This window comes from Salminus brasiliensis, chromosome 1 (genome assembly GCF_030463535.1).
Source record: "Salminus brasiliensis chromosome 1, fSalBra1.hap2, whole genome shotgun sequence".
Lineage (NCBI taxonomy): Eukaryota > Metazoa > Chordata > Actinopteri > Characiformes > Bryconidae > Salminus > Salminus brasiliensis.
Window position 1 is genome coordinate 78,321,090 of NC_132878.1, and position 24,804 is coordinate 78,345,893.

Sequence of the window (24,804 nt, forward strand, 5' to 3'; positions counted from 1 at the left end):
ATGACGGCGTGTCCCTTTGCTAGTTGTGGTTGTGGTTGTGGTGCATAGGGCGCATGTGGTGTTTACATGGACTCCATGCAGAGGTAAACAGCACAATGTGGCAGGCGTGATGGGGGACAAAAATGTTTTTGGACGAAACTGAAACCCACCTGTAGAAGTTCCTTATGTTCTCTGGAGAAACCACAGGCCTCTCAGTCTTCAAGATCTGGGCTGCTAGCTCAGTCAGATGGTAGCTCTTACAGCGGATCAGTTCCTTCGCAGAGATCTCTACGTCACACACCAGACGGCCACAAGCAGCACTCTTCTCTGCAAAACCACCACGGCCCTGAGGAAAAAACACAACAAAAAAACAGTGAAGCTATGAAGTAACTTTAGGAACCATGTTCACAAACCGATGTTATAAAAGTAGCCACCATCAATAAAAGATTTTATCATCATCTCACCCCAAGTTTTGGCATGTTTGCCCGTCTCAGACGCCCAATTTTCGACCAGAAGGGTACCTTGCACACAGTAATTCTCTGTAGAAGCACTTCAAGGTCAAAGCCAAAGATGTCATGACCCTAAATGTGCATGTTTAAGAGAGAGCGGGTAAGATCAAAATTTCTGCCACAACAGGCACAAGACAAGTTATGCAATTTAATGCAAAGCGATTTAATGCAAATGCAATTTAACAACAATTTAACTCACCACTAAAACATCTGGATCTATTTTGTGCATCTTAGCCAAGAAGAACCCCAAAAGAGTTCGTTCAGTTGCAGCAATCTCCACTATACCATTCTGCAAATAAGAGATTAAGAGGTGTGTCAAACAAGCGCATACAACCGAAAGCCTGGGATAAATTATACTACAGGCAAGCAGGGAATGACTACCTCACCTTTTTCCTGACTGCATCCTTGAAGTCATATGGGTAGATACAGTCATTGGGCTTGCTCACCACTGTAACAACAGTAATTAGCAATGTGAATGAGACTGCAGTTAAATGGGATATACAAGTTAAAGCAGTATTATGCAAGAGTTGGTATTTTTGCTCCTGGGTTCTCCCCACAGTTGCCAATATTAATTCACTTTTACACCATAAATACTAATCGCGCTTTCAGCACCCGGTCATGGACAACTGCACACATGCATCTGTAGCAAAGTTTAACCATGCAGAACTGTGAAAGAGGCATGTACACTGACATGGTAAATTAACAATACAGGATTTTACACAAATATTAGTCAGGTTACGCAGCTTTACAGTTCTCGAGAGAGAGGTCTTCACGCGCTACCAAAGTTACATTGTTTAGCAGCGTGCCAGGCTTAAAGTGGCAATGAGAGACATTTACATTTAAGGCATTTAGCAGATGTTCTTATCCAGAGCAACTTACAAAAGTGCTTTGCTATTTACCCAAGAAAAATCCCAGTAGTTTGAATAGACTAATAATTTAAAGATACCACTAAGCTTTAGACATTACAAAACACAAGGTGACCATAGTCTGCTATTCGTCCAAGTATTCTCAGAAGAGGTGGGTCTTCAGTCTGCGTTTGAAGACAGCGAGCGACTCTGCCGTTCGGACACCCAGGGGAAGCCCGCCAGGAGAGAAAAAAGCCTGGACACTTGTCTTCCGTGGATTTTGAGGGATGGCGGGGCAAGCAGAGCCGAGCCGTACTTTAAGCTCGAAGGGCTCTTGGTGTGGCTTTTGACCATTGCCATCAAGTACGGAGGGGCTGGTCCGTTCTTGGCTTTGTAGGCCAGCGTCAGGGTTTTGAATCTGATGCAGGAAGCAGCTACAGGAAGCCAGTGAAGAGAACGCAGCAGTGGAGTGACATGGCTGAATTTAGGAACCTTTCAAGACGACCCGTGCTGCAGCATTCTGCATAAGTTGCAGGGGCCTGATGGTGCGTAAAGGGAGACCAGGCAGAAGAGAGTTGCAGTAGTCAAGTCTTGAAGTGTTGAGAGACTGAACGAGCACCTGGGTGGCCTCTCTAGAGAGGAAGGGTTGAATTCTCCGGATGCTGAATAGGAGAAATCTGCATGACCGAGTTACGTTTGCAACATAACTTAAGAACGATAACTGGTCATCCATGACTACACCAAGGCTTTGAGCTTCCGTAGAAGGAGTGACTAGTGAGTTCTCAATGGAGATGGCAAAATCGTTTTTAGGTCCAGCAGTTCCCGGGATGTACAGCAGCTCTGTCTTGCTGGGGTTAAGTTTGAGATGGTGAGCCGCCATCCTACAATATGCTTCCTATTACAAGTCAGTGGAATATTAACATGAAGCCACATCCTGATATTTGTAAGACAGAAACTCTCAATCTCAAGTACCTATAAATAAATAAACAACAATAACCGGCATCACTCACCACAGAAATGGTACTGGTAAGGGACGCGTGGAGGAGCTTTGTCCAGAGGAAATTTGTAGTGAATAAGGGCAGCCAGCGACACAATCTGTGCAAGGCAAATTAACAAAACGGTCAAACCCTACTGAAAGATAATTTTCCCTTCAGAACAGAGCTTCTGTTGGACTTACCTCATTGTGGTGGGTTTTTGGGTTCTGAACAGTCTTCAGGCTGATTGACATGACAACCAGCGGAGGAGGAGGCAAGTCTTTTACCACCGAAATCAGGTCACTTTTCTGAGCAATGGCCTCCACCTTACACCAGCTCATAGGCTGACTGCTGAGCGCTATGAGGGAAATATAAAAGCCACCATTATAAAACAGCTAGTAGCTCAGGAGGAATGACAAAATATAAGTAAACACACTCACTAGGAGTCTTGATGTCAAGCCAGCAGGGCCCACGAATTTTCCTGCTGAGGAGGAGGTGCTCCAGGCTGGACGTGTTGGTGCCAAAGATGTGGGAGAAGGTAGAGCCCTTCAGATCAGATGGCAGCTGGGGCATCTCAGCCTAAAATACACAGCACATATGAAATTAATGAGAGTGACCGTTTCATTCTCTTCTCAGCTGGAGAACACAGACTCCGATGTGCACTAAATCTAGCCAACTGCATCAACTCACAGAGTATCGCACTTCTAGGTATTCGCACTGTGTAGGCACATCTGGAATCTCAAAGGCGTAGTTCTTTTCCACTTTCTGTTGGAAAACAGAAAAACATTTTTTTCATGCTTGCAAAGCCATTTGATAAATTTAATGGCTGTACTAGAAATAAGAGCAGTGTATCTGCACTTACCTTGGATTTGAACTTCATGATTTTGAATTTTTCAGAGAGGCTGTTAAACTCTTGGTAAACATCCATCATTCCCACAGGAACGTCTGTCTCCTCACCAGTTTGCAGGTTTACTTTCTATTAAACATATAAAAAGGAATATATATATATATATATATATATATATATATATATATATATATATATATATATATATATATATATAGCAACTCATAGCAGTAAATGTTAATAATGAAACAAGCACACTGTCTTTAACATTGCCTAAACACAGTTTATGTGTGTAAACTCACATGTTCCCGTGGCAGGAAGTACATAGTCCTCTCAATGTTCTTCACAGCCACACAACAGCTGACAAAGACTTTGACCGACTCTATCCACACCTTGCCGAACAAGTACACCACTCCTGCAGCCCAGAACAACATTTAAAAAAAATTTAATTAGGTAAAAGCACAGTTTAAGTCATTTACGTTACAAGCCCTGAAGTAACTAGTGTTATAGGTTACTGAGCGAGGCACTCAATCTCAGAGTTTCTCCATTAGTATAGCACCAGTAGTGCATAGACTAAAGGAAACCAGAGCTATACATTTGCTTTTGTTTTATTATATAAATACCTTGAGTCTAAAACAATTGGACAAGCTGCACCCATAAGCCTAGGCTGTATTTCTTGGCCATTATGTCACTGAAAGCTACTACGCTTAATAAGATGCTTCAAATACAGCCATATGAAAGACATGACTGCTGTATCCCTCGAGATCTTCAGTGACCCACATAACCTTTTACAAGTTGGACTAAACAGCCAAGAATGTTGCAATGCTGCAGGGGAAGTGCCTAGACTTTGGGATGCACCTATTGTAGTTGGATGTAGGGCTCAACTGCATATGACAGGGTTAACCCTTATTATTTATAATAATGGATAATTACAATGTATTTTTTTTTTTACTTAAGAAAGCAGAGTTGCAAAGAGACATGCCTGGTTGGTTGAACTGGTCCTCGAAAGCATCCAGCCAGTAGAAGCGGAAAACCATTTCCCCATCTGGCCCCTCCACCAGCGGGAGCTGGCTAGAATCCACCTGCACCTCCACAGGAGCTTCATCAGCCACCTCCTCCTCCATTTTCTCCCAGCAAGAGCCTCCCACCATTCCTGACCTGAAGAGGAAGAGCAAGCAGAGCAATGTCAGTTGAGTCCATCAAAACAGCACTTGCACTAATTATGACAAGACTTGCATGTCACAAGTCTTTACTGGACATATATACATTTCTGCTAGAGGGTATTGGTGTAAACACACTCATTTCAAAATGTAGTAAATTAAATAATCAATACAACAGTAACCAATAACTTATTTATAATCATGCTTATAAATGCATGCATAAGCTTACCACTAACAAAACATCTTAACAGAACTTAGATTCAAAGTATTATCATTCTTCTTCATCAACATCATCTTAGAAACTATAAACATGTACTCATGAACCTGCACACACACTGGCACATCACTGTTTCGGCTCAGCTTTAGGCAGTGGAACAAAAACTCACTTCAACACCTCCTCCAGCGGTTCAGTTTTAGGCTCTACTTTAAAAATGGGCTCAGGCTCTGCCTCCACTTTAATTGCCACTTCCTTCTGTTCCTCTGCTCCCAGCTCCATTGGTTCATCAAAGTCCATCTCATCAAACTCCAACGAGTCAGCAACTGGAAGACAAGAAGATGACCAACTCGGAAACTCATGAATAAGCAGATGGATGGCATTCATTTAGTTTAACTGAAACAAAACCAAAACCAAAAAAGGGTGAATACCTTCCTCAGGTTCCTCCACCTTGGGCTTCTTAGTCTGAGCAGACAGGGCTGGTTTAGGGGCTGGCCTGGGTGAGGGATCGGCTGGAGGAGGGCACGGCACTGTGAGCTTGGGCTTTGATACCTGGGCAGCAGGTGATCCCTGTGATGAGTGGAAGAGATGAACAAACACAGTGGTACTTTTTCAAACCTTTAAACTAATAACATTTTAAAACACAGCCAATAAAGCCACTTTTTTAATTCAGATAAAGTGTTACCAGGTGTGTACAGTCAGTAAATGTTAAAAAGACTGAGTGTAATCAAAACAGTTATTTAAAAAATAAATTAAATTAATTTTAAAAGGACTTTTTGTACACCCTTTGTGCAATCCCTTAAAAGTAAGGGAGAGTAAATCAGGAACACAAACTACCTTTGGTGTTTGGGATTTGACAGAAAAGGGGTTCATGGGAGATCCCACTGCTTTCTTTTTCTTTAAGGTAATAACTGGTGGTGGGGTGAGTGCAGGTTTCTGGAAGAGACACAAAAATAGGTATAAAAAAGTAATAATAATAAAAAATGTACATCTGGGGCACAAAAGACAAACATGAGACAACTCACCTCTGAGTGCAGGTCTTGTAGAATATCTCCCAGAAGATCATCTTTCGACAGGTCCACATCTTTCTACAATCCAGACGAGAGAGAAAAGAAGCTTTAGGAAAGAGGCTGTACAAGCATTCTACTATTAACTGACTTAATTGCAGCACTGAAAGGAAAACCGGTTCTCTACAAATGATTCAATTCTTTATTTATAAAAGACAGCACAAATAGAGACTCACCTCTGCAGGCTTTCTGACATTGCTGTTCATGAACATACTCTTTATGCTGTTGGGTTTACTGACTGCCAATCTCTTAGCATTCTTGCTCTCCTTTGAATCCGCACCTTTACCTGATTTGCCTGTTGCCAGAAGTTACATTAGGTGGCAGATATTTATATAACTAAACATGGTTTGATTTATTAGCTGTCTTTAGTGCTTACTTACCTTTAGGGCCTTTTCCCGACACATTCTCCTCCAGCTCTTCATCAAAGATCTCTCTGCCATCCTCCACGTAGCCTGTTCCATCTGATGTGGGACAGATAAATAAATAAACATTAATACATGATCATTTTTTAGATATGGATACAGGGCATGACATTTAAGTTCAGTAGGGACTCACCATCATCAATAATCCAGTCATCATCCTGCCTCTCCCGCACCATCTTCGAGTACTGCTCCTCGTCCACCTCCTCATACACACTGCTGATGTCTTCAACCTGTGGGCAAGATTTTTATTTATTTTATAAGGCAAACATACATAAATACACACCTACAGACTCCCTCCTCAGGTTGTCACTCACCTCATACTTTATTTTCTCGCCCTTCTGGGCTCTTTTGAGCTGCTCCAGTGCCGACTTGCGGCCCACTTTCTCCCGTTTCTCCCGTCTGGAACGGGACGCAGCAAGACCACCACTGTCCGCAGCATCTGTGACATTATTGAGTGGTTAGTCCAAATATTCTTAGGGAGTGTCCATGTCCACAAACTTAAATTTTCAGCTACATCAAACTATGTAGCTACAAAAGCAAGTTTTTAAATCAGCTGCGGCTAGAGGGTTAGATCATAACACTAGAAAACAGATTCTGTTGGTGCACCAGGCTATTGATGACAGGGTTGTGGGTTCGATACCCAGGCTGTCCAAGCTGCCAGTGTTGAGCCCTTGAGCAAGGCCTTTCACCCTATCTGCTCCCCTCTGGCACACTATGTGTTTGATCACTAGTAAAGGTAAAAAAGGTGCACGTATTTGTCAGTGTACACTGTACAGCGAAATGTGTCCTCCGCATTTAACCCATCTGGTAGTGAATACACACTCACACACACACACACACACATGTGTTAGGGGCAGTGAGTACACACACACACACACACCCAGAGCGGTGGGCAGCCAACTCGCCAACTCCAGCGCCCGGGGAGCAGAGAGGGTAAAGGGCCTTGCTCAAGGGCCCAACAGTGGCAGCTTGCCGAGCCCGGGAATCGAACCCACAACCCTGTTATCGATATCCCGGCGCTCTAACCGCTGAGGTGCATTGCACGGTTGGGTTAAAGGCCGAGGCCAAATTCCATGTCCAACACTAAGGGTGATTCTGCATAGCTTAGCGGGCTAGGGTTAGGTTAGGGTTAGGGTCCACTACTTTCCCCATGGCAGACTAGGCGAGTACACTGGGGCATGTCTTCTTACACTAGCTACATTTGCCTACCTGTGTAACATGACCCAAATTAAAATGATAAATAATGTACTTCAATAATGTTACCTGCTCTAATGAACTGAAAATGAAAACAGTAGGCACACTGTATGTTGTCAAACCAAAAAAAAAAAATGAAATTTATAAAATATTACACCATTATTTGCATGTAATCTAGTCTTTGGTACATGGGGCAGCTGATAAACAAAACAGAGAACCTGAGGGTCGCCAAAACAATTCTAATGAGTCAAATAAGACGTTCAACCAGGGTAGCTAGCAATAAGTATAGACCAAAAAATAACTAGACCAAAACAACACCGGAGAGGTGCCAAGATATCAGCTAGCTAGCCCGTTACCACCAAGCTAACAGCGCCTTTCCCTGACAAATGAGCTAGCTAGCTCTGTTAGCTCCGACACCGTCCAACGCTGATCTCGCTTCCTGAAAGGTTGGACACGGCATGGAGCACAGAGGAAGAGTAGCTGCTGTAGCTGGTCATTTCTGAAAACATGCAGCTAGCACTAGCTAACTAATACTACATTTCATACCTTTAGAAACACCACTGGCCCTCAGGACGTGGAGTCCAACAGCAGCTACAGAACTGAAAGCTGTAGATAGTTGCTCGCCGGCTGCTTGTGGTTCATGTTATTCTGGGGTATTCAATGTGAGGAAGGAGAGAGACACGGACAGTGCAGCACTTGTATTACACACTGCACGATTAAGCTATTAATGGAGGTAGCTAGACTGTAGCTAAGTGCTGCTGCATGAGACAATCAGGTCAAGTTCACCTTCCTGACACGGGCTGGATGTGGGTTAACGGCGGGTTTAACGCACAATGACAAATACTGAGACTTCAATTGCTCAGCCCTCCTATTATGTGTTAACAGTAGTAGTAGTAGTTAAACCTCAATATCTCGAAGTCAATATGGGGAAATCGGGAATTAAGGGAGACTAGTGTTCTATGAGGGACTCGATGTCGTCCCTGAAACCACAAAGCGTCAGCGAGGCATCCCCTCCAAATAATGCCACTCATCACTCACCATAATCTCCGCCGTCCGCGTCTTTATCTGGATTTGAAACCGGCGCCATCTGATATGTAAGACCTAAAGATGTGATGTATGAAAATTATCGATAAATCCGAGGAGAAAACCAAAACAACAGATTACGCGCCAAACCTTCCCGGGGAAACTCATATGCCGGAAATGTCGCAAGTGCGAAACGACCAATGGGCGTTACGATAGAGAATGATGCGCTTCCCCTCGAGGCCTCTGGAGGGGGTGCTTCAGAGGAGCCCTAAGGATTCACTCATCTGCGTCCATGTGTGACGTTATCACTCTCTCTAGGTACATATATCTTTTTTCATGTGGAAAGAAATATATGACCCCCCATGTTAATCGTTTAAACACATGGGCATCATATTAATTTAACAATAAACTGAGGAAATGCAGGCTTCGCTACCTCTATATGCATTCAGGACATACAGCATCTTGCACTGTGAACTCTAGACTGTTTCTAGACTGCTAGACTGATACTGCTCTTTCACTGCACACTGTACACTTTTCTAAAGTAACTTTTGACTGTCCATATATATATATATATATATATATATATATATATATATACTACCGTGCCTAAAAAAAGATACATGTTTCTCTTTAAAAGTTTCTCCTTGTTTTTCTAAATAAACAATTTCACAAGAATCTACAAAACAAACAGCTCTTGAAAAAATGAAGAGACCACCCTACATTATCAGTTTCTCTAGTTTACTATTTATAGGCATTGTGTTTAGAGAAATCAACATTTGTGTTGTATTTCATAACCCATGGACAACATTTCCCCTAAATTCCAAATATAAATATTGCTATTTAGAGCATTTATTTGCCCAAATAACTGCTCAAAAATACTGCAAATAAATTATGCAAAAAAATTAAAAATAATGCAAAGAAATGACAATAATAATATAATAATAATTATAATGCAAAGATGTTATTATTCAAATGTAAACAACACAGTACTAATATTTGAACTTTGAGAGCATTTAGAAATCACTGTGGTGAAATAACCTTGACTGACAATCGGTAAGTGAAGATCATCTGAATGAAGTGAATGCCTCAAGTGATTGTAGTATAAATGATCTGAAAGATATCTGGAAGATCCACTCACTGCTTGGTCAGTATTCCTGGTTACAAATACACCATGAAGACCAAAGAAGACAAAAAGCAGGTCATCCTCACAAACTACGTGACTGTGCAAGAAGGAGACTAGTGAGGGAGACCACCAAGACAGTTTGACATTAAAGAGGCACTGTACGCATGCTGTGGAATTGCTGAAAGACAGTGTTTATGGCTTAATATAGTTTGCAAAATGTGTGTGTGGTACCCCGTGAGGAACTGGCTCCCTGTTTGCCTTGTGCCCAATGATTCTGGATAGCCCCTGGACACACTGCGACCATGAAGAGGAGGGTTTATGCACAATATTGCACTTGTCTTGTCTGTTGTCTTTGCACCAGGGTTTACGTTTGTCTCTTTTTATTGATATAATGACAATAGTTGAACTAAATTGAACAATAAGGGGCAGTAATAATATGTAATAATAATAGTGAAATCGGATTGTCAATAAAATGATTTTATTATGATTATTGTCTTATGATTTTAAAAATGAAATGTGTTGTATTGTATTAAATGTATGTCTATGTAAATGTAAGTCTTTATTGACTTCAGTCTAATCAGATCAAGGTCTGCAGTGTTTTCCCTTATCCTGCATGCATAAGGGACCTGAATGGGTTAAAATAAGCTCAAGCGGTCCGCTATTGGCTTACGAAAAAAGACGATGGCGTTGGCCCAATCACGTTCTCGTATGCAAATCAAAGGAACAGGCGGGCTTGCTGATTGGCCCTCCCTCTGCTTCGATTGTGCCCCAATCCGCTGGGCTTTCTCCTTGTTGTGATGGAGAGGATGGAGACAGTGATGGTGAAGGGCTAGGCTGCAGACTGTCGTGTTCTGCTTTGACTGGGGCAGAAGGGGCAGCAGGGAGGGGTCCGAGAGGGGGCAGAAGGGGGAGAGAGGGCGGGAGTAAGGCTTCGTCTTCGGCTAGTTGGAGTACTGAAGGGGAGCAGCTTCAGTACGGGAGGAAACAAAGCAGTTCCGAAACTGATGCTGAGTCAGAGACAGGTGGATCAGCGGCCTTTTGTCTCTGGAGCCTCCAGCCAGCCAAAATGGAGGAGCTGGAACACACCTGCCCCCAGCCTCGCACGGTGAGAGGCACCAGCTCGGTGTGTATGTGTGATGTGTCAGGGCGTGTGGGAGTGAGGGAGGCTGGATGGCTGGGTGATTGTGTGCTCTCTTGGGTGCCTCGGCTTTATCCCTGCGATGGGGTGGGGTGGGGTGGTGTTGTCATTTTGAAGGTTGATCTAACGTTGGCAGATAAAAGGGGGTAGACACAGTGTGTGCTGAGTAGTGAGGTGGTGTGTGTGTGTGTGTGTGAGAGAGAGAGTGTGTGTCTGTGGTCCATTGAGTATGGTTGTGTGCCTAAACTAATATTCTGCCACAAAGAGCTGCAGTTTAATCCCTGCATGTGCCAGATGTTGTCTGTTAGTGCCAGGAGTTAATTTCAGCAAAAGCTGCTGCTCAGGCTGCTCTTTTAGGTCCTGATTGATTTGTGGTCATCAAACTCTAGACTGTCCTTCTGCTACCCTCTTGCTCCTTCCTCTCACCTTGGTCATTCTGCTCTTCAGCATCCTGTAAGCAGTCTTTCCCTGTTACTATGGGGATGCGGGACTCATGTGTCCTTCAAGGATCACGCTTGTATATGTATATATATATATATATATATATATATATATATATATATATATATATATATATATAATACGGGTCAGAAGTAGATGCTGTTTAATCGCCACCAGAAACATAAATTATGACATTTATTTGACACTCTTATGCAAAGCGACTGAATTCTGAATATCTTACACAGGTAGGTAAAGTTACGTCTTGCCCAGTGACTCTTATTGGCGTTTCATGTGGTTCCAGCAGGCATGCTTGTCATTCCATGCTTGTCATCAGAAAGACCTTAAACTCTAATGTTGTATGGATGTAAAATTTTAGTTTCAATGACTCAATGACAATTGAGTTCACGTTGGCTAGACATCAGCTTCCTACTGACTTTAATTTTGGTTGCAACACGTTGCAACATTGGGTTGACATGAAGCTCCAATATTAGGTAGGCATTGAATTTCAGTTACTTAAATAACTTTGGTTGTTAGGCTTAAACAGCATCTAACAACATTAGAATTTTAATTTTCATTTTGTTTGGACGTTAACATTGTGACATTTAGCAGATGTTGTTGTTAATGTGATAATGTGACGAGAGAAGATGTTGGATTTTGGTTGCCTGACACCATGATTCAAAACCAACAGAATATCAAGACCTAATGATCTTGCAATGTCACATCAAATGGACAACATTTAGCATACGTTGGATTTTGGTCTCCATAACCCACGACAAAGTGTTGCTATTTTATGTCGATATAAGGTTGCTTACTGTTGACATTAGTATTAGACAGTAGTTTTACTGTTGACATTAGTATTAGACAGTAGTTTTACTGTTGACATTAGTATTAGACAGTATTATAACTGTTGACATTAGTATTAGACAGTAGTTTTACTGTTGATATTAGTATTAGACAGTAGTTTTACTGTTGATATTAGTATTAGACACTAGTATTACTGTTGACATTAGTATTAGACAGTAGTTTTACTGTTGACATTAGTATTAGACAGTATTATAACTGTTGATATTAGTATTAGACACTAGTATTACTGTTGACATTAGTATTAGACAGTAGTTTTACTGTTGACATTAGTATTAGACAGTAGTTTTACTGTTGACATTAGTATTCGACACTAGTATTACTGTTGACATTAGTATTAGACAGTAGTTTTACTGTTGACATTAGTATTCGACACTAGTATTACTGTTGACATTAGTATTAGACAGTATTATAACTGTTGATATTAGTATTAGACACTAGTATTACTGTTGACATTAGTATTAGACAGTAGTTTTACTGTTGACATTAGTATTAGACACTAGTATTACTGTTGACATTAGTATTAGACATTAGTATTACTGTTGGCATTAGTATTAGACAGTAGTTTTACTGTTGACATTAGTATTAGACACTAGTATTACTGTTCACATTAGTATTAGACACTAGTATTACTGTTGACATTAGTATTAGACAGTAGTTTTACTGTTGACATTAGTATTAGACACTAGTATTACTGTTGATATTAGTATTAGACAGTAGTTTTACTGTTGATATTAGTATTAGACAGTAGTTTTACTGTTGACATTAGTATTAGACACTAGTATTACTGTTGACATTAGTATTAGACAGTAGTTTTACTGTTGACATTAGTATTAGACACTAGTATTACTGTTGACATTAGTATTAGACAGTAGTTTTACTGTTGACATTAGTATTAGACACTAGTATTACTGTTGACATTAGTATTAGACAGTAGTTTTACTGTTGACATTAGTATTAGACAGTATTATAACTGTTGATATTAGTATTAGACACTAGTATTACTGTTGACATTAGTATTAGACAGTAGTTTTACTGTTGACATTAGTATTCGACACTAGTATTACTGTTGACATTAGTATTAGACAGTATTATAACTGTTGATATTAGTATTAGACACTAGTATTACTGTTGACATTAGTATTAGACAGTAGTTTTACTGTTGACATTAGTATTAGACACTAGTATTACTGTTGACATTAGTATTAGACAGTATTATAACTGTTGATATTAGTATTAGACAGTAGTTTTACTGTTGACATTAGTATTAGACAGTATTATAACTGTTGATATTAGTATTAGACACTAGTATTACTGTTGATATTAGTATTAGACAGTAGTTTTACTGTTGACATAGTATTAGACACTAGTATTACTGTTGATATTAGTATTAGACACTAGTATTACTGTTGACATTAGTATTAGACACTAGTATTACTGTTGACATTAGTATTAGACACTAGTATTACTATTGACATTAGTATTAGACATAGTCCTGACATTACATTTTGGTGACCCAATGTCGCAACAGTCAACCCGGTGATGCCTTTGACATTAGTGGCCAGCTGGAGTGTGCTGGTTTGACCAGGGAATTATACTAGTTTGCATAGATGGTATTGTTACCCACTTTTGACCCACGTCTGTACATGATCACACATATTTTGTCTTAATTTTCATTATTAGGTAAGCCATAATTTTACGGATTGATACTGAAATATCTATTTCTGATCCTGATGTTTATTTTTGAGAATTTAGTGAATACACATTTTATAAAACTAACGGTGGAAAATTATCTTTAGTGGTGAACAAATTTATTGCAGAAATTGCAAATTGAAAGACTTTGTGTCTGGGCAGAACTCTACTATTGTTTAGGAATTCAATGGTAGAGCCGAAGGCCGACTGCATTAGATTAAGCACCATTACAATGTGGTGTGAAATAATCATTTATATGTGAAATAATCGATTTCTAGTGAAAGAGACAAATTTTGTAACAAAAAAAAGAGTCACTGTACATGCGTCTGTACATGAGCGGTAGTTTAACCAGGATTCATCCAGTTGTTAGAAATGGAGAACAGAGATGACCGCTACATACAATGCCTTCAATGTTCATGTTTAATATAGAACAGCAAAACTATTCCAGTGCATTGTCATTTGCTTAGCATTTAACTGGAATAAGCATCATTGTACATGTGATGTACAGAACAGTGCCGTCTCAGTGCAATACACATTTTGATCAAGACTAAAAAACTTTTAAGATTGCTTTGTTGAATGAGTTGGTGAAGTAAAGTCGTCTTTGCTGTTGTCTTTAATTGCGATGTTTCAATGCATGTTTCCCTTTGTTGTTGTTTTTTTTTGTTTGTTGTTGTTGTTTTTTTTTGTTGGGGGGGGGGTTGGGCTAAATCTCTCACAGATGGTAACCGTCTTAGCCAGTGTGATATTTTTTTGCATCTTATGCAAAATAGTTTCAAATATATTGAGATTTACGATATATTGGCCAGCCCTAACCGATACGCTAGTACCTTATTCTAACACACAGCCACAAATATATCAGCTTTAGGCTAACACACTGCCCAAGCAAACATATGGTATGGGATCCTAAAATATTCCATCCCGAGCTGTAGTGTATCACATTTTTGTTATCTACCAACACTGCTAAAACTAAAACAAGCCGTTATGTAACACAGCATCAAAACACCGGTATATAGCGATATATCGTCCAGTGCTGCTGATATGAGAATACAACCAAGCATGTTTCCTGTTGATATCTCTGTGACGGCACTCCCCCAGGTATTTCCTGAGTACACAGATGGTCACCATAGTATCAACTCCCTGGTGTCATTTAGAAGGTTATAATGCATAAGTGTTATGTATTATGCAGATCTGAACTTTGCGTAATCTCTGAATTCTTTATAGAGGTTTTACTAATGACATTAATTACCCCCCTTGCTAACACACACTGTGTGAGGCTACCGAGATATCTCTGCATCGTTTTTACACTCTGCTTTTCTCTGCTCTGCTGTTTCTAATGATCTTAATTCCTGCTCAGAAGTCAGTCTGCATACGAGATTGATTTGTCTGAACTTCCTGGTACTATCACGTTAACATGTGTGTGTGTGTGTATATGTGTGAGACTTCTTTTTCTTCCCTTGTGTTACTTTAGGCCTTAATGGTCTGTCATCAGACACTAGCTCCCTCAGCAAACCTGTTAGCAAGCGAATCGATCCCCAGCATGAAGAGGCCTTGTCTTGCTGTCCATGGCCCAGGCAGCAGATTCCAAAAATTCCTGCAAGCTTATGCATTGAGGAATCAGCAGTCGGTTAATGTAGTAAACACAGAACACAGAACAATAAACCTGGCAAATGTAGGATAAGGCACTACTGAGTAGTGTTCATAGAGTGTCACTGTTTATATAAAACTCCTAGTTTCAAAAATGTGCTACAGCTTTCTTGTATTTTACTTGTCTCTTCATTGCTGAGCTTAACACTGGTATAACTTCACATTCATCCAATGACCTCAGTATCAGTAGATGGATGTAACAGACTTTATACAGCTGTTCAGATTTGACCAATATTTTTAAACAATATTTAATGACAGTTATTTTTCTGAGGAAGAGCAGAACATTTAGGCGAGGCAGGATGATCACACTAAAATAGCAGTTTTTCATTTATTTGACTGCATTTGAAATTCTACAGAAATGAATGTTATATTTCTCTGTACTGCTGATGGTGGATATATTCATTTGATAAATATTTTCCATGTTTACATATGGCATCTGTACATAATGCTAAAAATTACAGACTATTGACGTTTCCACAGAATTCCCATTTTGCTGGTCCCTAAATCATACATTGGCCTTCAAGACCATTGTATGTAAATGTCGCCTTTTAACTGACCTCTTCACACTGGCCTTCAGCTGTGCCTTGTTCAAGAAGCAGTATAGGCATGTAATGTAGTTGTGGACTTCCTTTCGGATCCTTTCGGATTCACAACGTGAATTAATACAATTAAAATTGATAAAAAATTTATTAATAAAACTCTGTTATTTCCAAAAACCAGGAGAAATTTGGTTATAAGATAGAGCCTTTTAATCTATGCCTGCACTACGAGCACAACGTGTAGCATAAGCAAAACATCATACTTTTTGGCCCCAAAAGTAGTTGCATATTGTTAGAGGATCAAGTCATGCAATGGAAGAAACAACTGGACCAGAAACTACAAATGAGAAGCATATTTTTAGGCTTTCCTCATACATACTCCTTGTGTCCCTCTTGTAGACGCTCACAGAGCCTGCTATATTCGCCAAGGAGACGAGCTGCGCGTGCCGAGCACCCCATGAGAAACTGACTGTCGAACACGCCCGGCTTGGCACCCCTGGTTAGTTTGCCTTTCCTCACGCCTTCCTATCTCCCACCCTTTTTTTTCTTGGTGTGTCATCCCATCATTCCTCCTCTCATTCAGAAAGCTGATCAAGTTCTCAGGGTGACTCTGAGTCAGGAGTGCAGGGTTTTTAGACGAGCTGTACACACCTTTGGGATGGTATCCCAGGGAGAGTGAAGGACTCGCTGGCTTCCCCTTTCAGACCCTGACCCAGATTCTGCCATTCATGCTTTACACTTTACACAAAACGCTCCCACAGGGTACTGCCAAGGAGTCCTTTCTAACAGTTAGTTAAACATGAAAATAGGGGGAAGACACTGACAGACGTGGTTATGGAATTTGAGAAACATAGGGTTGGTTTGGTTGAAATAAAATATCAATAAAACTGCTAGTTATAGTTTGGCCTTTTCCCAAATGTAATCAGTCAGCCAAGCCATGCTTATTGTCCAAGTTTGTCACTGGTAGTGGAAGTAATGGAAACATAAACCGATCAGCCATACCATTAGCACCAAATGCCTAAGTAGGTCCCCCTTGTGCTTCCACAACAGATCTGAGCATTGGAGGCATGGACTCCACAAGACCTTCGAAGGCGTCCTGTGGTTTATCTGGCACCAAGATGTTAGCAGCCGATCCTTTCAGTCCTGTAAGTTGTGAGGCTGGACCTCCATGAGCATCGGTGAGCTTTGGGCACCCGTGACTCTGTCACCAGTTCAGCATAGGGCTGGGCGATGTGGTAAAAATACTATATCACGATATTTAAAGACTTTTTTCGTAAAATTTATCACAATACATGCAATCACAGACTAAAAACACTAGTAGCAACAGATTCTTAAAAACTACTATTCAGATCCTGTCCTGTACTGAATAGAGCGATTTTTATTTTATTTTTAATAGTGATTTTATTTTTATTTAATATATAGAGTGATATCTGCTGCTCTTCATCTAATTGAACCCGTCTAATTACACTGTTTTTAACACGTCAACTTAAAGCACTGACTGTTCTCTTCCTGCCTTATATATCCCACGTCTTGACAGTAGACCACCCCACCCCCCTCTCTGGCAATCAATGTTCTTTACTTTACCTGTCACTAATGTTGTGGCTGATCGGTGCATACTGCACTAATACGCATTGTGCAAACTTCATGCTTGCTTATTGTCGCAGTCACACAAAAACTTTTATCTCCAAAATGGCAAAATTACAGGAGAAGGGGAACACTATTTAAAGTTCAAAGGAGGTCGTTTTAGTTCCAAATCATTTTAAAGCATTTTTATTGGCCGTTGGAAATAAGCATTAATGCAGATGTGTAAATCAAATGAATACAGACTTCATACAAAGGAAACCTTTTCTGTATCAAACATTTAAGGACAGCTTTTAGTCTAGCATGGACACCAGCCTGCACTTTCCTGTTGCACTGCTTGCTGAGCCATCTCCCTCAAACTGTTTTATCAGACAATAATGCAGTCTCGGGCCTGGTCCTTGCTGGAGCGAGGCTCAGCTTGTACTGATGGGCATGAATAAGTAAATTCCTGCGGTGTCTGGCGTCGTAGATGTAAGCAGCAGTGCATGGGGCTCCCCTGTGAGACTTGATCATTGCATTTTTTGCTAAACTATCACTTTAATATAGAGATAAAGCACAGAAAGCAAGTAGCCCAAATGGTTTAAAAGGTTACTAAGCTATACACACTTTCCTGTTGAGCCTGTTGACCCTGACATTATCAGGTCCTAAATGGTATGACTTTTCTCTCCACAGTGGACAGGCCTGTGCGTGTGTATGCAGATGGAATCTTTGACCTTTTCCATTCTGGCCATGCCCGTGCTCTGATGCAAGCCAAAAATCTCTTCCCCAATTCATATCTTATTGTTGGAGGTACATTATGATGTCATCAAATCCAGCGATGAGTTGATGAACATGTTTTTTGCCATATTTTATTAAATGCTGAGTTTCCATGTGTTGGTCTTACTGCTTAATTATATGCAGTCTGCAGCGATGAGCTCACCCACAAATACAAGGGCTTTACAGTGATGACGGAAGATGAACGCTATGAAGCTTTAAGGCACTGCCGCTATGTGGATGAAGTGGTGCGTGACGCACCGTGGACACTCACTCAGGAGTTCTTGGAGAAACACAAGGTGAGGTGTAAAGCCAGTGCTGGCCTTGTTGGTTTCAAATCACGGGTAGCATAGGTCCCATTTCTGAATTTCTTTCATTTTTACATTTTGTTTGCAGATTGACTTTGTGGCACATGATGATATCCCGTATTCCTCAGCTGGATCTGAGGATGTGTACAAGCATATTAAGGAAGCAGGTGTGTGTACAGTTATATGCAGATGTTAATTTCCTAAGTAAAAGTAGGTGAACAAGGAAACAAACATCGGAAAATCAAATGGACATGATTTATCCTTGACTCCAGATGCAGTCGATCAGCCTAGACATGTTTAATTTATCTTTATTTTAGTATAGGAAATGCTAAGTTAATGTTGCTATTAAACACTGGACTTGGGCTGTCACCTGTTTCATTTTGATGATTACACAGTGGTCTCTCAATTCACTCAAAATTCACAAAAAATCTTTATTTTTAGATCAACTTGGTTCTGAACACAATATGACTTAGCACAATTGCTATGTATATGGGGAAAACACAATAAATAAAATGTAACATAACCTTTGTATATTCCAAGTTTGATATTTTTCGAATCTTTTTAATATAGGAAATAAGCAGACTAAAATTGTTCTTTGTAGAGGACGTTACTGTATTTTCATCTTTTATAACTAGCCAACACACAACCAGCCTACAAAGAAATCCCAGCTGACAAGATTAAACTGCCCGGATTATTTAACATTATTTAACACATTAATCATAGTAGCTCTTAACAGTATAATCACACCATATAATGAACACCAAAACACATTTCTATTTGTGTCCTTTCACTCTTAATAAATAAATTCTTTATGGTCGAAAAGAGAAACATTTAATTGACACTGGCTGAAAATATTATTTTTTCTAAATTGAAACGTCATATTTGAAAATTCTGATAGGTTAAATGTATGTGTATATCATTATGGGTTAAAAATATATTATTTAATAAATAAATAGATAAATACTCCTCCAGTAGTATCACCACAGCCCAATGAGTGAAAAGCCATTGACTACAAAAATCCAACTGTATGTCTGTGAGTGTGCTTATGTGTGTATCAGGCATGGTCTAACTTGTGTGGGTGTCTCAGGTATGTTTGTGCCCACTCAAAGGACAGAGGGGATATCAACGTCTGACCTGATCACCCGTATAGTGAGGGACTACGACGTCTACGCCAGGCGCAACCTGCAGAGAGGATACACAGCCAAGGAGCTGAATGTCAGCTACATCAATGTAAATATATCAGCTTTTAAGTGCCTTAATTAGGAACATTCAAGTGTAATGGAGTTGCTGGCCATGATCCAAATGAATCCCAAATCCCTGAATCATACTGTGCTGCATTGGGGGGGGTGTATTGAGATCGGTAGTCAGTAGTAAAACACATGGAGCAGTAAATGAATTCGGAGACTTCCCCATCAACATGTCAGAGTTTACCAGTAGCTTTAACTACATAACAACCAGCTGCTTTTTTTTAAATGAGCCCATTAAAAGTACAACATTTATATATGGAATCTAAGCTTTGAATATGAATGAATGTAATATCTTAAACCAAAATCCTAACTTAAGTGCATAACAGGGACACCTTGGTGAACAAAAAAAAACATGACAATGCAAAATCTATTTTATTTATTTATTAAGAAAACAACATATTTAACATCCCTGTGTTTGCCCTCCTCCTTTTAGTAGCAATAACTGCAAGCAAATTTCTTTCTGCTTGTAATTAGTGTCTTAATGTGGTAGACCTACTTGCAGAACAGCTTACAGAGTTTTTACTTCTTTTTTTTCAGCTTTGACTAGGCCAGTTCCAAACATTTCTTTCTTGTTTTTTTTTAAACACTATAGCCTTTCTCAGTTCATTGTCCTGCTGTGTGGCCCAACTGCACTTCAGCTCATAGACAGATAATCTAACTGTCTCTTGAAGAATTCTCATATATAGAGCAGAATTCATTGTTTCTCAATAGCAGCAAGGCATCCAGGTCCTGAGATAGCAAAGCATCCCCAAACAAAATACACACCCAAAAAATTCTCTCTAGATCTTCATTTGTTTCATGCGGACAGGTCAATGTGAGAATGACTACTTGGTGAGTGGTTTTGAGTTACCAGAACCACTTTTACCTCAGCGCTGTATGTGGTATCATTCCACACAGGCCGCCCAAACGCGTCATTGTTTTATAGCTTAATTGTAGCTAACTGTTATAAGAATACAGCAATTAACAGTAAGATACTTACCCATTGCCTTCATGCTCCCAGCATTGTAATCCAAATGACTAAATTGGGTACTTTGTATAATCCAGTTTTCACTTCAGTGTGAATGGGTGGGGCTTATCTGTTGCAGGCTATATAGGCAGATATATGTAAATACGTTGGTGTTGTGTCTAATAAAGTGAGTGTTTCTACAGTGAGTCTTTCCATATATAGATATTTAAAAGCTTTAACAGTATTAACATGCAACGTCAAGATTTTTTACTATTTAGAAGAAACTAGAAAAATTCATGGTTCTGTAGTATGAGCCATTAAAGAGTGTTCACTAGATGTAGGCCAACATGTGTATTAGTGGATAAGGATCCATTTTGGAAACCTCTTTTTGTCTCTGAATGACCCTGGCAGGAGAAGAAGTACCGCCTGCAGAACCAGGTGGACAGGATGAAGGAGAAGGTGCGGACGGTGGAGGAGAAGTCCAAGCACTTTGTGTACCGGGTAGAGGAGAAGAGCCATGACCTCATTCAAAAGTGGGAGGAGAAATCTCGCGAGTTCATTGGGAACTTCCTAGAGCTCTTCGGCCCTGATGGGACCTGGGTAAGCCTGTGTTCTGTAGTGAGTCTAGACTGTAGGCCCATAGGCCTAAAACTGCTTTTAATCAGGCGAAAAAAAAGAAGTAATCTGGTCATGTCAGGGAGACGGGGTAGTGCAGGGGTTTCGCACTCCAAGCCTTTAGCCTAGCGATGAACAATGTGTATGAATATTCCATGGAGAACATTTTTATGCGGTTATGATTAGAAAACTAAAACACTGATGACTAGTTTTTAAGTTGGGGAATTAAGCTGGAAAATATCCATTGAAAATGGATCCTTATTTGATGTCTTGGTTGATTTAGTAATTCTCTTTAAAGTCATTAAAAAGCACCTAAAACACAAACATGTAACATATACATATATTGCCAAAAGTATTCGCTTGCCTGCCTTCGCAGGCATATGGCTCACCCATAATTCATCTCAAAGGTGATCTGTTGGGTTGAGGTCAGGACTCTTTGCAGGCCAGTCAAGTTCTTCTACACCAAACTCGCTCATCCATGTCTTTATGGACCTTTGTCATGTTGGAACAGGAAGGAAGGGCCATCCCCAAACTGCTCCCGCAAAGTTGGGAGCATGACACTGATCAAAATCTTTTAGTATGCTGAAGCATTAAGAATTCCTTTTAATGGAACTAGGGGCCAAACCCATCTTCTAAAAAACAACCCCACACCATAATCCCCCCTCCACCAAACTTTACATTTGGCACAATGCAGTCAGACAAGGACTGTTCACCTGGAAATCGCCAAACCTGGACTCATCCATCAGATTGCCAGACGGAGAAGCATGTTTTGTCACTGCAGAGAACACATCTCCACTGCTCTAGAGTCCAGTGGAGGCGTGCTTTACACCACTGCATCCAACATTTGCATTGCGCTTGGTGAAGTAAGGCTTGGATGTAGCTGCTCAGCCATGGAAACCCATTCCATGAAGCTCTCTACGCACTGTTCTTGAGCTAATCTGAAGACCAAATGAAGTTTGGAAGTATGTTGCGATTGAAAGTTGCCAACCTCTGCGCACAATGCACTTCAGTCATTTTACGTGGCCTTTTACTACGAGGCTGAGTAGCTGTCAGTTCCAATGGCTTCCACTTTGTTATAATACCACTGACATGACTGTGGAATATTTAGTAGAGAGGAAATTTCACGACTGGACTTGTTGCACAGGTAGAATCCTTTCACGGTACCAAGCTGGAATTCAATGAGCTCCTGAGAGCGACCCATTCTTTCACAGATGTTTGTAGAAGAGGTCTGCAGGCCTAGGTGCTTGGTTTCATACACCTGTGGCCATGGAATTCATTCAGGAACACCTGAATCCAGTGATTTGAATGGATGAGTGAATACTTTTGGCAATATAGTGAATGTTAAACAAACGGATAGCCTTCAGTTATATTTTGGTTTGAAATAACCCAAATCTAACTTTTTTGCTTAAAGTGGGATGTAATATATTTAATCTCCCAGCCCTGTCACTCACCTCTTTTTGTCCATGTTCTCCTGCTCAGAAGCAGATGTTCCAGGAGCGGAGCGGCCGTATGATCCAGGCTTTCTCCCCCCGCGGCTCGCCCAGCAGCAGCCCACCCAGAGAATTCTCTCCGTCCCGCTCACCCTCACCCCCGTCTCGCTGGGCCGTCGCAAGAACCTCCCCACCATCATCTCCGAAAGGCGCCTCGGCCTCCATCAGCAGCATGAGTGAGGGCGACGAGGACGAGAAGTGAGGCCCAAACTTCCATACACTCACAGAGCTTACACACGCGCACACGAACACGCCCTTTCTTCCCTACCTGTACACTCCTACACACACCGGCAGCAATGACTAGTTCACACAAGTATCCTCATGGGAATCTAGTGTAAATATACTGAACGCAATACAGGATGGATCGTGTATCTGACGACTTAGGGTACAAATGAAAGCCATTGCAAAACCTCTTCTCTTTAGAGAGAGCAGATTTAAGAGAAAGGGGTTAAAAGAAGGCAAGGACTACCGGAATGATTTGCCCTCTTCTTGCTCAGGTTGGACTGAAATGTAAAGGCTGTAATATCCTTGCTTGTCCACTTTTTGGTCATTTTTTAAAAACATATTGTCGCTGTCTTATCAAAACTTTGTAATTCATACCTTTCTTTTTTTGTTGTTGAAAATTGGAAAAAAAGCTGTCCTTTATACACTGTGTGAACATTTCATGATAAATTGACCAACAGAATTGATCCAAAATTAATACATTAATGAATAAAATGACATTACATTAAAATGCATTAAAAATTGTTATTTTATATATTTGATGTTATTCATTTCGGGGATACAGCGTTTTGTTATGACAGCGACAATATTCAAGAACAAATGTACTGGAAGCTGTCGAGCATGACAGCCATTCGAGAACACGTCTTTTGTGATGCTTTTCATTAAAATGCATAATGCAAGTAAATTCATGGTGTGCTACTAAACTAGCGAAGCTATTTTAGCGCCAGCATCAACATGTGGGTGTGTTACTGCTACCTCCACAATCCAAAAATATTCTGTCTGTGATCAAATTCACGATATTATCAGGCAAAATAGAGCCTTCTCATTTAGCCGCGGTTACAGAAAAGGTTCATGTCTTTTAAAAATAACAAAAACTGTTAAAAACGAATCACTGAGCAGTCCACCCTGCTGTACCCCCTTATCACTTAACCAGTCATGCAACGCTGAACTAGAGATGTCCTAGTAAATGCACTGTATGTAATCTTGCACTCTGTACAAACTTTAAAACATGTCCTTTTATTTGTAATATTTTTTTTTGTATGTATCATTGAACAATGCCTTCGGACTGTAAATAAAGAACAAATACATGGGAAAACATGGGGCAGAGTTGCTGCATAGTTTTTCAAATGAAATTCAGTGCTTTTCAATACATTTTCAAGAATTTAAGACTTAAGATTGGACACTCTCTTCCTTGTGTTTTACTAGCAGTTCTGCCATCTTTATCCTCCAGTCACATGGGTCTAAAGAGTAAATTTTTACCTTTTTTTGGTAAACATGTAACAAACAGTATTTAAATACTTTAAAAAGAACATGCAGTTGTGATGGATGTTTACACTCACCATGGACATGTCAATTCCTGAATGACAATTTTTACAAATCTGCAATAGAAAACAATGTTTTTGTACTTTTTTTCCCCCCATTTTTTAAACTGGCTATGGTCAAGACCTTTAACGTCCTGTTAGTGATCATGATTAACTACAGCTAGTAGCTTCTGACAAAAAAATGATTTGATTGACCAACACACAGTACAATGGGAAAGTGCAAGGAGCTCAGTGTGGATCTGAGAAAGATGCTCGTAGATTTACACGTCTGAGAAACGTCTCTTGGAACCATTTCTGAACAGCTTCAGTAGTAGTAAGTTATTGGGAGGTGTAACCACTTTGCCAGGGTCTAGAAGAACACCCAAACGGTCATCCTCAGCTGTGAGGAATCTGGCTCAGATGTTCAAGAACAACCCAAGAACCACTAAAGCAATCCACCGCCCCCAGTAAACACCCACCCACCTTATACCCACTTGATTTAAAGACTACTACATTAGTTCATTAGCATACATTCAGCATAGATTGGTGATTTTCCTTTGGTGTTCTCCTTAGTAACATCAGATACAACTAAGTATTCAAGCAACCAGGTTTAGTCGGGTATGTTTGAGTAGGGAAGGACACTGGCCCTCCAGGCACCTCGATCCCAAC

The 24,804-nt window shown here is 40.3% G+C and overlaps 2 protein-coding genes across 4 annotated transcripts in view; one reads left to right on the forward strand and one right to left on the reverse strand.

Moving 5' to 3' along the window:
• pola1 (polymerase (DNA directed), alpha 1) overlaps positions 1-8,385 on the reverse strand; it is a 62,367-nt gene extending 53,982 nt beyond the window's left edge. The window contains exons 1-20 of one of the 2 annotated variants that reach the window (XM_072689925.1): positions 8,250-8,385; positions 6,332-6,456; positions 6,151-6,247; positions 5,976-6,056; positions 5,772-5,890; positions 5,554-5,616; positions 5,366-5,464; positions 4,960-5,080; positions 4,701-4,854; positions 4,137-4,312; positions 3,457-3,569; positions 3,170-3,283; positions 2,998-3,072; positions 2,748-2,886; positions 2,511-2,665; positions 2,344-2,428; positions 875-936; positions 688-777; positions 444-560; positions 150-325 (exon numbers count right to left, since the gene is read on the reverse strand). In XM_072689925.1, the coding sequence (XP_072546026.1) occupies positions 150-325; positions 444-560; positions 688-777; positions 875-936; positions 2,344-2,428; positions 2,511-2,665; positions 2,748-2,886; positions 2,998-3,072; positions 3,170-3,283; positions 3,457-3,569; positions 4,137-4,312; positions 4,701-4,854; positions 4,960-5,080; positions 5,366-5,464; positions 5,554-5,616; positions 5,772-5,890; positions 5,976-6,056; positions 6,151-6,247; positions 6,332-6,456; positions 8,250-8,298 (2,210 nt within the window). In that variant the 5' untranslated portion in view covers positions 8,299-8,385. Of the gene's footprint in view, positions 1-149; positions 326-443; positions 561-687; positions 778-874; positions 937-2,343; positions 2,429-2,510; positions 2,666-2,747; positions 2,887-2,997; positions 3,073-3,169; positions 3,284-3,456; positions 3,570-4,136; positions 4,313-4,700; positions 4,855-4,959; positions 5,099-5,365; positions 5,465-5,553; positions 5,617-5,771; positions 5,891-5,975; positions 6,057-6,150; positions 6,248-6,331; positions 6,457-8,249 lie in introns of both variants that reach the window. The other variant, XM_072689916.1, reaches the window with a different exon arrangement.
• Positions 8,386-10,246: 1,861 nt separating this feature from the next.
• On the forward strand, positions 10,247-23,932 carry pcyt1ba (phosphate cytidylyltransferase 1B, choline a). Of its 2 annotated transcripts, none has more exons than XM_072690064.1 (8): positions 10,247-10,480; positions 16,072-16,171; positions 17,926-18,042; positions 18,154-18,305; positions 18,403-18,481; positions 19,402-19,544; positions 20,919-21,107; positions 22,602-23,932. In XM_072690064.1, the coding sequence occupies exons 1-8, from the start codon at positions 10,424-10,426 to the stop codon at positions 22,812-22,814; spliced, it is 1,050 nt and encodes a 349-aa protein (XP_072546165.1). In that variant the 5' UTR covers positions 10,247-10,423; the 3' UTR covers positions 22,815-23,932. The 2 variants fall into 2 exon arrangements, with proteins under 2 accessions (XP_072546165.1, XP_072546173.1); XM_072690072.1 differs by having other exon boundaries at positions 10,248-10,462.
• The last annotated feature ends 872 nt before the right edge of the window (positions 23,933-24,804 follow it).